The 12,864-nt window shown below is 44.0% G+C and overlaps 1 protein-coding gene across 2 annotated transcripts in view; it reads left to right on the top strand.

The window, feature by feature from the left end:
* Positions 1-12,864, top strand: part of LOC137432432 (inorganic pyrophosphatase-like) — a 283,251-nt gene that overhangs the window by 252,258 nt on the left and 18,129 nt on the right. For both annotated transcript variants that reach the window (XM_078783203.1, XM_078783204.1), the window contains one exon: positions 12,245-12,284. In XM_078783203.1, coding sequence (XP_078639329.1) covers positions 12,245-12,284 — 40 coding nt within the window. The remainder of the gene's footprint in view (positions 1-12,244; positions 12,285-12,864) is intronic.

The raw sequence follows: 12,864 nt of genomic DNA, 5'->3' as shown, positions 1-12,864 counted from the left end.
CTCCCCCCCAGGCCCTCTCCCTCCCACACATCTCCCGATGTCCCTGTTCTCAAATGTTGTGTTTGTGTGCTTCCTCCCCTTCTCTCCCCATCTTGTCGACTGCTCCCCTTTTTATATGCTTTGTTTGCTTGTTTGTTTGATTTGTTTATTTGATAAATGTTAGCTCTTTCACGAGCCTCGACTCTGTATACAAAACAAAAACAAAAACAAAAAAAAATCAAAATTGTGTGTAGTTTCGGAGAAGCAAGCAAATACCTGTTTGGGGTGGGTGGGGGTTAAAAAAAACAATCCCCCATACACTCCCCTAATTCAGCGCAGATTTTGATGCGGTCAATACACCTTTTTTAGGCATCCAATATGAAGCTTGTGGCCAAGTTTCATCAACATCATGTGTTTGGTTCAAGCAATAATGACTGAAATGTTTACAGACTCACTCACTCACTCACTCACTCACTCACTCACTATGGATACTACTCAATCGCAAAAGCTCACCGGACTAAAGTCTAGGTGAGCTAAAAAAAAAAGAATTGCTTGATGCCGGGTGCATTATTGTAACTGGTCGTTTTGAGCATAACTTTAATATATTTTGAATTCATTCTTTTTTTTAAGACACGTTTTAGAACTTCCATTTGGCAGTAGATTTAGGCCAATCTCAGCATAAACAAACATACCTGCTGCTAAGAAATTCCTTCTTTAAAGACTGACTCTCAAGGGAATCTTTACTGCATCCCAAACTTATGAAACAAATAAACTGATTTGAATGAGTAAGAAATTGATTTTATCGACGAACTGTGATGTAGCGGTCCGGCCAAAATTTGCAAGTTGTTCAGCTTTTAGGCCTGTATTTCCTTATTCGGTAAAATCCGATAAGATAACCTTCAGAAAGTATTCACACCCCTTGACTTTTTCACATTTTGTTGTGTTACAGCCCAAATTTAAAATGTATTACATTGAGATTTTTGTCACTGATATACCATACCCAATAATGTCAAAGTGGAATTTTATTTCTAGAAATCTTTACATAAATAATTAAACATGAAAAGCTTAAATGTCTTGATCCAATAAGTATTCAAGCCCTTTGCTATGGCACTGCAAATTGAGCTCAAGTGGGTCCATTTACCTTTGATCATTCTTGAGATCTCTACAACTTGATTGGAGTCCACCTGTGGCCAAATCAACTGATTGGACATTATTTAGAAAGAAAGACGCCTTTATAAACAAGCATTCTGAGTATTGCGCTGCAATACATGTCCCCTACCAAAGTTCAAAGTGCCATAACTTTGTCAAAAATGATCGAATATGCAAATTTATGCACGGTTGATGCTGGTTTTCAAACTTGATCTGAGTTATGCTGAGACACAGGTGTGTACAAAATTTTGTTGAAATCAGCCAGTTTGGTGCAGTTATCGTACGGAAACCAAACTGTGACAGATGAACAGACGGATCTAATTAAATATGCAAATTTATGCACGGTTGATGCTGGTTTTCAAACTTGATCTGAGTTATGCTGAGACACGTGTGTACAAAATTTTGTTGAAATCACCCAATGTTTGGTGGAGTTACCGCACGAAACCAAAGTGTGACAGACGAACCTCATTAAATATGCAAATTTATGCACGGTTGAATGTGGGCGCGGATGATGTGAGACCGGGTTATACTGACCAGGTTATCCGCGGACCGTGGAAGCTAGGCTACTTCTGACGCGTACTGTGTATACTGCTAAGAGGGCAGAGTATCAGATACATATTTAAAGAAGTATTCACGCAGATTATATGCACAGAAGCATATGGTAAAGTAACACTCCAACCTCCCTAGATGTATTGTTGATTTATTGGTAAACTATGTGAATTAAATGTATTCTTGCCTGATATGAAGAATTGTGTCAATGGAAACAAAATTCAGTGAAAACGTTTATGACTTGATGCTTATTCTAGGAAAGCATTTTAAAGAACAGTCCACGATTACAGCATATTGTACACAAGGAATATTAACAGCTTTGACTTACCACACTCCAAATTATAGTCCGGAAAACTGTTGGGGAAATTACCAAGGGTTATTTACCTACAGGTTCTGAATCGTTCCCAATCACTAATTACCTCAGGACGGGCTCACCTGTGATTCGCACTCGGGACTTCGATTTATACATCTCGCAGACAGGTCAGCAGAAGCACGAGAAAATACGTTGTTTTTCAAGATCAATGATCGATGTGCATATATATGTTGCTCGGCTTGGCTCCGCCCCTCCTGAAAGAGGAGTCGCGCTTTTGACGTTCGCGAGACGAGGCTGAGGGCGCGTGTTGCGGCTTGAGGAGAACTCTAGAATAAACAAAGTGCCATAACTTTGTCAAAAATGATCGAATATGCAAATTTATGCACGGTTGATGATAGTTTTCAAACTTGATCTGAGGTATGCTGAGACACATGTGTGTCACGCCTCGCCTCGTTGATAAGCCCGCAAGGTCGCTCCGTGCAGCGGCCTGCACGTATTGCACTGTGTGAATAATATAATTTATTACCAACTCACGGACTGAGGCACTGGCGATTCAAGAGATATCCATTTAAAAAATATATATTTTCGTTTAATTAACGATATCTGCCAAACCACGTGCCCTATCACAAATTCCAAAAGGACATTTTAGTAGACTGATATGCTGAACAGATCTGTGAAGTTTCCCCTCGATTGGATCAAAATTGAAGGAGGAGCTCGGTTTTAAAGGTTCATGCTTAAAAACGTCATAACTCTGAAACCATGTGACGCATGACGTCATGCTCACTGACGTTTTTGTTCATGGGTATGCGATTCTGCCTGCAAAGTTTGGCCTCGATCTGTTCAGCCGTTGCAGAGAAAAAGGGGTTTTCGTGTTTTCACGAAAAACAATATGGCGGACGAACCACGTGACCTGTGACGTCATAATTACCATTAAAATATTCTACAGACCGAGTCCCTCCTATGGTGAAAAGTTGATCTCAATCGGTCCAATTATTGCAGAGAAATTGATTTTTAAATGAAATTAAAACTTAAAATGGCACTGAGTTAAGGATCATCAGAATTATCAGAATTACCAAAGTTCAAAGTGCCATAACTTTGTTAAAGATGATCGAAACGTCGTGAAGTTCGAACTTGACCTGTAACTTATCATGAGCAAACCATGTGCCAAGTTTGAAATCATTAGCATTAAGCGTTTAGAAAAAAAAGTCCGGAAAACTGTTCTTTGCGTGACGGACGGACTGACTGACTGACTGACTGACTGACTGACGGACTGACGGACGGAGGGACGGCGTGCAAACCTATAGTCCCCTCCGTTGTACACCGGTAGGGGACTAATAAGGTCCCACAGTTGAAAGTGCATGTCAGAGCAGAAGCTCCACCATGAGGAACTGTCTGTAGAACTGAGACAGAATTGTGAGGAGTCGTATATCTGGGGAAGTGTATAAAACAATTTCTAGTGTTGAAAGTCCCCAAGAGCACAGGGTACTCCATCATTATGTAATGGAAAGAATATGGAACTACCCAGAATCTCTGAGAGCTGGTCGTCCGATCAAACTGAGCAACCGGGTAAGCCGGTAAGAAGGACCTTGGTAAGGGAGGTGACCAAGAACCCAATGAGCACTCTGACAGAACTAAAGAGTTTCTGGGCTGAGATTGGAGAACATGCCGGAAGGACAAGAGTCTCTGCAGAACTTCACAAATCTAGGCTTTATGGGAGAGCGGCCAGACGGAACTCTTGAGAAAAAGGCACATGACAGCACACCTGGAATTTGCGAAAAGGCATGTGAAAGACTCTGAGAACATAAGGCAAAAGATTCTGTCGTCTGATGTGACAAACATTGAACTCTTTGGTTTGAATGCAAAGCGTGGAACAAAGACGCAAAGACGCAAAGACACGGAAAAGTGTCTGGCGGAAACCGAGCACAGCTCATCACCCATCTAACACCATCCCTACTGTGAAGCATGATGGTGGCAGCATCATACATTGGGGATGCTTATCAGCAACAATGACTGGAAGACTTATAAGAATAGAGGTAACAACGAATTGAGCCAAATACAGCCAAATCCTTGAGGAAAACCTGCTTCAGAGCGCAAAAGACCTTGGACTGTGGTGAAGATTTACTTTCAAACAGGACAATGACCCCAAGCATACAACCAAAGCAACACTGGAATAACTTCAGAACAAGAATGTGAAAATCCTTGAGTGGCCCAGCCAAAGCCCAGACTTGAATCCCATTGTGAATCTGTGGAAAGACTTGATTGCTGTTTACCGACACTCGCCATCCAACTTATCAGAGCTTGAGGAAATCTTCAAGGAAGAATGGAAGAAACTCTCTAAATCCAGATGTGCAACGGTGATAGACATACCCAAGAAGACTCAAAGCTGTAATTGCTGCTAAAGGCGCTTCTACGAAGTGTTGATTTGGAGTTGAATGCTTATTTATATTAGATATTTTTGTATTACATTTTTTATTATTTTGTAAAGATTTCTAAAAAAGAAAAATTCAACTTTGACATTATGGGGCATTATGTGTAGATCAGTGACCAAAAAATCTCAATGTAACCCATTTTAAATTCAGGCTGTAACACAACAAAATATGTAAAATGTCGAGGGGTGTGAATACTTTTTGAAGGCACTGTACATCAAAAAAAAAACAAAAAAAGCGTAACGTTTGTTTTAAAACAGAATGATGTCATTCTGGTGTGAACATTTTGTAAAGAGACCATTGTAGATGCATATGGAGCTGCTGTATTGCCTTTTCTGTATATCTCCATCCACCATTTGCCTGACTTCTTCGTTTGATGAAGCATCTCCCATGAGAAGACAGAGTGCTGATGTCCTGGGTTTGCGTTCACCCCCATCTTTTAGCTTTTTCCTGCGCTTAGTCTTGTATCCCGTTTCCTGTGAATTGATCGGTCGCAGGCTCCAAGCCTTTCTTTCCATCAGTCACGTCCGACGGCTGTTAGCTGCCAGATTCTCCTTTCCATTCCCTTCCTTTTCTGTGTGTCACCTCATTCTCCTCCTTTCACTGCACCTGGTTTTGCGTGCTGTGCAGACACATTGAGCGCACTTTCGACACTCCCACGCTAATGCTTGGGACGAGTCCTTGGAAAGACTGCTTATTATTGTCTCATTTTGGGAGAGGGAAAGAGGGGATGGAAAGAGAGCACTCTTCCCTTCAGTAGGATGATTTTGAGCCCACCTGGGATTAAGTGAACTCCAAACAAATTGTAGTGATTGCTTTCCTGTGAACTTTTAAACAGATTATAATAGTTGCATCAATGAATTGCTTTGTATAATAATGCTTTATTTAGAAACCTGAGACAGCTGGTTGCCTACAGCAACCATACTACCAACGAGCAATGTTAGCAAAGCTAGCGATTTGTGAACACTCCTTTAGCACACGACTGAAAGAATGTTCCATGCAGTTCAAACATAGTCACGTGAAAAAGTAAGTACACCCCATGTAAAGTTTTGACTTTTTCAACATTTTTCAACATACAGCTATTTGAGCTTCATTTCAACAATATTGATAGATAAAGGTGATATAATATAACAAATATCATGAAACATTTACATTTTGTAGTCCATTGTATAATTTAAATAAACATAAATGCAAATTTTGCATGTGGAAAAAGTAAGTACACCCTGACATTTATCACTACTTCAAATACCTAAAATTAGAATCAGGTGCACCAGCTCAGGTGCAAATGATTAGAACATCGTTAGAGAGGATCTTGGAGGAACCTGTCTGATTTAAACCTCACACATTTAGTTTGGTTTGCTCTTGGTTGTTGAAGTGTGCGGCGTCACCATGCCGAGATCAAAAGAGCTCTCTGAGGCCTTCAGAAAGAAGGTTATAGATGCCTACGAGTCTCGGAGGGGATTTAAAAAGATCTCCAAACAACTTGAAATCAATCATTCGATTGTCCGGAAGATCATCTACAAATGGAGAAGATTCCAAACAACTGCCAATTTGTTCAGGCCAGGCCGCCCCAGCAAGTTCAGCCCGAGAGCAGACCGCAAGATGCTGAAAGAAGTCCCGAAGAACCCCAGAATGTCATCACGGGACCTACAGGTAGCTCTTCCCACTGTTGATGTCGAGGTGCAAGAGTCTACCATTAGAAAGAGGCTGCACATATTTGATCTACATGGGAGGTGTGCCAGGAGGAAACCTTTGCTGTCCAGAAAGAACATCAGGGCAAGACCAAAGTTTGCCAATGAACACCTAGGCAAAGACCAGCACTTCTGGAACAATGTGCTCTGGACAGATGAGTCAAAGGTAGAGCTATTTGGCCACAGTACCAGAAGACATGTTTGGCGAAAACCAAAGACAGCATTTAACCACAAGAACCTGATACCAACTGTAAAGCATGGTGGTCTAAATATTATGGTTTGGGGCAGCTTTGCTGCATCAGGGCCTGGGCAGCTCACCATCATAGAACCCACTATGAATTCTTCATTGTACCAGAGGGTGCTTGAGGATAATGTGAGGCCATTTGTTGGAAAGTTGAAGCTCAACCGAAGGTGGACCTTGCAACATGACAATGACCCTAAACATACCAGTAAATCCACCAAGGAATGGCTGAAAAGAAAGAAATGTAGGGTTCTGGAATGGCCAAGTCAAAGCCCGGATCTAAATCCCATCGAGATGTTGTGGGGGGATTTGAAACGAGCTGTGCATGCAAGAAACCCCTCAAACATCGCACAGCTGAAAGAATTCTGCATGGAGGAGTGGGCAAAAATTTCTCCCAGTCGATGTCAGAGACTGGTAGACAGTTATAAGAAACGCCTACTTGAGGTTGTTTCTGCCAAAGGGGGCAATACCACCTCTTCGAGCCAAGGGTGTACTTACTTTTTCTACATGCGAAATTTGCATTTATGTTTATTTAAATTATACAATGGATGACAAAATGTAAATGTTTCATGATATTTCTTATATTATATCACCTTTATCGATCAATATTGTTGAAATGAAGATCAAATAGCTGTATGTTGAAATATGTTGAAAATGTCAAAACTTTACAGGGGGTGTACTTACTTTTTCACGTGACTGTATCTGCTGTATGTGCTGATATTAACAGACTTTTTAAAACAAGACCTTGGATGTATTTTCTTTTTGTCCTTTGCCTAAAGATATTTGCTATTCTTACCAAAAGCCTGAAACATGTCTCCCTGGAAACATTGATTGTCGCTAACACTAATGGCATAACTCCTCCCAGCATTCCCACTTCAGTTCTGTCTTCCTCCGCTCTTCCTTTCCTCTCTTCTTCTCCCTCTCTTTCTCTCTTCCTCTCTCTTCTTTTTAGGTCATCCCATCTCGAATCTCGAAGATATGAACTTGTAAAATGGGTCGTGATGTCCGGATGTCTGTCCATCCGTCCGTTCGTGAACTTTTTGCTATTTTTGCTACTCCTCCCTTATCACGCAGCTGAAACCTGACATGTGAATACAAGACAGTCACCCGAAAATCGCTCGTTCTTTGATTTTTCGATTTTGGATCATGGGGGCTCCGAGAGGGGTGTTAACCCCAAACATTCTGATCCCTACTCGTCCCTCATTTACCAACCAATTGCTCTGAAACCTGATAAAGCCCTTCTACTCGATGGCCAACAGAAACGCCCGATCTTACTTTTTTTTTTAATTCGGATCATTGGGACTCCCAGTGAGGGTTAACCCCCAAACTTCGGATCTCTACTCTGATCAGGTCAGTCTTTTGGGATGGTTGGGTTGTCGGTGACTAAACCGACACCCCTCCCTGGCTTTGCTAGTGGGGAGGGTGACTGTGACACCTGCCAGGACCAAAAACAACACCTGGTCAAGGGAGGATGAGCTCCCTTCGGGAGCCAACGGCCATCCTAAAAATACCTTTTCTGTCTCCCACCCTTTGTCTCTCACCCTTTATGTCTCTCACCCTTTGTCTCTCACCCTTTATGTCTCTCACCCTTTATGTCTCTCACCCTTTGTCTCTCACCCTTTATGTCTCTCACCCTTTATGTCTCTCACCCTTTATGTCTCTCACCCTTTATGTCTCTCACCCTTTATGTCTCTCACCCTTTATGTCTCTCACCCTTTATGTCTCTCACCCTTTATGTCTCTCACCCTTTATGTCTCTCACCCGTTGTCTCTCACCCTTTATGTCTCTCACCCTTTATGTCTCTCACCCTTTATGTCTCTCACACTTTATGTCTCTCACCCTTTATGTCTCTCACCCTTTATGTCTCTCATAATTTCTGTCTCTCATAATTTCTGTCTCTCATCCTTTCTGTCTCTCACCCTTTGTGTCTCACACCCTTTGTGTCTCGCACCCTTTGTGTCTCGCACCCTTTGTGTCTCGCACCCTTTGTGTCTCGCACCCTTTGTGTCTCGCACCCTTTGTGTCTCGCACCCTTTCTGTCTCGCACCCTTTCTGTCTCGCACCCTTTCTGTCTCGCACCCTTTCTGTCTCTCACCCTTTCTGTCTCTCACCCTTTCTGTCTCTCACCCTTTCTGTCTCTCACCCTTTCTGTCTTTCACCCTTTCTGTCTTTCACCCTTTCTGTCTCTCACCCTTTCTGTCTCTCACCCTTTCTGTCTCTCACCCTTTCTGTCTCTCACCCTTTCTGTCTCTCACCCTTTCTGTGTCTCACCCTTTCTGTCTCTCACCCTTTCTGTCTCTCACCCTTTCTGTCTCTCACCCTTTCTGTCTCTCACCCTTTCTGTCTCTCACCCTTTCTGTCTCTCACCCTTTCTGTCTCTCACCCTTTCTGTCTCTCACCCTTTCTGTCTCTCACCCTTTCTGTCTCTCACCCTTTCTGTCTCTCACCCTTTCTGTCTCTCACCCTTTCTGTCTCTCACCCTTTCTGTCTCTCACCCTTTCTGTCTCTCACCCTTTCTGTCTCTCACCCTTTCTGTCTCTCACCCTTTCTGTCTCTCACCCTTTCTGTCTCTCACCCTTTCTGTCTCTCACCCTTTCTGTCTCTCACCCTTTCCGTCTCTCACCCTTTCCGTCTCTCACCCTTTCCGTCTCTCACCCTTTCCGTCTCTCACCCTTTCCGTCTCCCACCCTTTGTCTCCCACCCTTTGTCTCCCACCCTTTGTCTCCCACCCTTTGTCTCCCACCCTTTGTCTCCCACCCTTTGTCTCCCACCCTTTGTCTCCCACCCTTTGTCTCCCACCCTTTGTCTCCCACCCTTTGTCTCCCACCCTTTGTCTCCCACCCTTTGTCTCCCACCCTTTGTCTCCCACCCTTTGTCTCCCACCCTTTGTCTCCCACCCTTTGTCTCCCACCCTTTGTCTCCCACCCTTTGTCTCCCACCCTTTGTCTCCCACCCTTTGTCTCCCACCCTTTGTCTCCCACCCTTTCTGTCTCCCACCCTTTCTGTCTCCCACCCTTTCTGTCTCCCACCCTTTCTGTCTCCCACCCTTTCTGTCTCCCACCCTTTCTGTCTCCCACCCTTTCTGTGTCCCACCCTTTCTGTGTCCCACCCTTTCTGTGTCCCACCCTTTCTGTGTCCCACCCTTTCTGTGTCCCACCCTTTCTGTGTCCCACCCTTTCTGTGTCCCACCCTTTCTGTGTCCCACCCTTTCTGTGTCCCACCCTTTCTGTGTCCCACCCTTTCTGTGTCCCACCCTTTCTGTGTCCCACCCTTTCTGTGTCCCACCCTTTCTGTGTCCCACCCTTTCTGTGTCCCACCCTTTCTGTGTCCCACCCTTTCTGTGTCCCACCCTTTCTGTGTCCCACCCTTTCTGTGTCCCACCCTTTCTGTGTCCCACCCTTTCTGTGTCCCACCCTTTCTGTGTCCCACCCTTTCTGTGTCCCACCCTTTCTGTGTCCCACCCTTCCTGTCTCACACCCTTCCTGTCTCACACCCTTCCTGTCTCAACCCCTCCTGTCTCAACCCCTCCTGTCTCAACCCCTCCTGTCTCACACCCTTCCTGTCTCACACCCTTCCTGTCTCACACCCTTCCTGTCTCACACCCTTCCTGTCTCACACCCTTCCTGTCTCACACCCTTCCTGTCTCACACCCTTCCTGTCTCACACCCTTCCTGTCTCACACCCTTCCTGTCTCACACCCTTCCTGTCTCACACCCTTCCTGTCTCACACCCTTTGTCTCACACCCTTTGTCTCCCACCCTTTGTCTCACACCCTTTGTCTCACACCCTTTGTCTCACACCATTTCTGTCTCACCATTTCTGTCTCACACCATTTCTGTCTCACACCCTTTCTGTAGGCATAAAACACTTCCCTACTCCAACTAAGGAATGAGGTCGGTGATCATTTAATATTCCCTTTCAGATACCGACAAAGCCTTTGGCACTTAATAGTGTTTTTACAAATCCAATTTTTTTCTCAAAATTAAAAAAAATACATTCTATTTTGCCTAAACCACTCCCCGACACTCACTGATAACCTCAAAATGTTTGAAGAAGATCCCTTTGCCATCTCTGAGAAACATGGCGACAGACAAACAGACATCTCTCATCGTATAGATAGATATAGGTACGATCCTTCACCAGATGATGATAGAGACTACCTCTCTCCTCCTCTTCCTCTCCTCCTCTTCATAACCCCCCTCTCCTCCTTTTCCTCTCCTCCTTTTCTGCTTCTCCTCTCTCCTCTTCCTCTCCTCTCTTCTCCTCTTTCTCTTCTCCTCTTTCTCTCTCCCTGTCTCCCCCTCCCCTTTCTTTCCCTCTTTCCACCTCTTCTGCTTTTCCTCCTCTTCCTCTTTGTGCTCCTTTCTTCCCCCTCTCTTCTTCTTCTCTTCCCCCTCTTCTTCTTCTCTTCCCCCTCCCTTCTTCCTCTTTCTTCCTCTCTTTCCCCCTCTCTTCCCCCTCTCTTCCCCCTCTCTTCCCCCTCTCTTCCCCCTCTCTTCCCCCCTCTCTTCCCCCCTCTCTTCCCCCCTCTCTTCCCCCCTCTCTTCTTCCTCTCTTCCCCCTCCCTCCTTCCTCTTTTCCCCGTCTCTCCTCCTCATCTCTCTAGCTCTCTCTGTCTTCACACCTCTCTCTCTCTCTCCCAGCTCTCGCAGCTCTCGGTCTCTCCATTCTTTACACTAGGGCATTGCCCGTACTATATCTATATCTAAAATTATATCCCCCCCCCTCTATTTACATGAAATGGTTTGGTCCAAAGCGAACGGCTTCCGGAGTTTGGTAAAGAAATCGCCATCGCGTGCACAAACGCGCAGGAAAGCGAATGAATCGCAAATTCGTTTTTATTAGTTTTAAAACATAGTTTAACGCCAACATAGTTTGCAAACGTGAAATAAATGAATACGCTCTCAAATGTGCCATCCGAGGCAGAGTGTGTCCGCCACGTTCGGCACACGCGATAGTTCGCTGCTCTCTGATTGGTTGAATCGTTTTTTGGACATAGCTCGGTAAGTAATTGTCCGATTAATATGAAACCTTGAAAAGGCACATCCTCGGGTCCCCAGCAATATACCTGGCAAGTTAAAAGTATATCGGACCCGTGGTTGTCGAGAAACAGCGGTCACAGACAAACGTACAAACAGAGATTACTGGAATTATAGATAGATGTGCACACACGCACACACACACACACACACACACACACACACACACACACACACACACACACACACACATACATATATATATATATATATATATATATATCTTTCTCTTAATATTCATCTGTACATCTCATTTCTTCTTCATATTTATCTACCCATACTCTCTCTCTCTCTCTCTCTCTCTCTCTCTCTCTCTCTCTCTCTCTCTCTCTCTGTCTGTCTCTCTGTCTCTCTGTCTCTCTGTCTCTGTCTATCAATCTCTCTCTCCTCTTTATATTTGTCTATCCATATGTGGCTCCCTCTCTCTCTCTCCTCTTCATCTGTCTTTCTCCTCTTCATCTCACCCCTCTTCCTTCCTCACTGCAGCACGATAATGCAGGCAATTTCCGCTGTAATTACTTCTGTCTGTGCGGCGTGCGCACGCCTGCTTGTAATCGATCAGCCGGCTGTTAAATTAACCCTCACCATGCTATGTACCGTGCACCTTTCCCAGAGGTGGCCTTTCCGATCTCTCTGTCCAGTCACGCTTTGCCCTCCTCTGGGTTCTTCATCCCCCCTCTGCATTTTTTTTCCAAGGACACGAGGAATTCCATTTTTAAATATGTTGCACAATATTGAATCTTTGTAACCTTCAAGTTGATTTTATCTCGCACCTATAATTCATAATTTGTCAATTTTGCAAATATCCAACTGATTGACGTCATTTTTCTTACCTCCCTCATTTGTCCCTTCCACAGAAACCCGAACCAAGTCAACCAGAGCCCATAACTGCAGATGGTATGTTAACCAAGCAAGGTTTCTTGTTTAGGAGCCAGGAAGTAGAAAAATTGGGTTACTTGTTTCTTGGTTTAATCCCATGGAGTTGGAGAGTGGAAGGAATTAATACTGCCTTGAGGACAAATTACATTCCATGTCTTCCACTATCTAACTTTTTAGTAGAGTCGAATGCTTTGTGTGCATGTGAAGTCTCTACCTTATCCCTGTCACTCAGTGTTGTCTTTACTTTTCCAACTACTTATAAAGGGGACAAGTTTTGCTTGTTTGACTAATTCCTGAATTGTCTACATCGTATGCCTGGAAATTGGAGTAATGAGATGAGACATCTGTTGCCATTGTGACAACAGAAGCAACGCGGACAAAAATAATTGCTAATGGACATCACTGTGAACAGAAATCCAAAAGTGAATGTACAATGTCATGAGATTTTTCACGTTTGTATTAACTAACATGAACCTTGCATGTCAGATTAAGAAAACGTAAATGTTTCACCAAAATTATATCCGACCATGCATCGAGCATGCTAATGCCTCGCAAGTATCAGCTTGTTGCACATTGAACATACAGCTTCAAAAGATGC

This window comes from Myxine glutinosa, chromosome 8 (genome assembly GCF_964187855.1).
Source record: "Myxine glutinosa chromosome 8, kmMyxGlut1.1, whole genome shotgun sequence".
NCBI lineage: Eukaryota > Metazoa > Chordata > Myxini > Myxiniformes > Myxinidae > Myxine > Myxine glutinosa.
The sequence above is the reverse complement of the archived record's forward strand: the minus strand, read 5'-3'. Positions and strand labels throughout refer to the sequence as shown.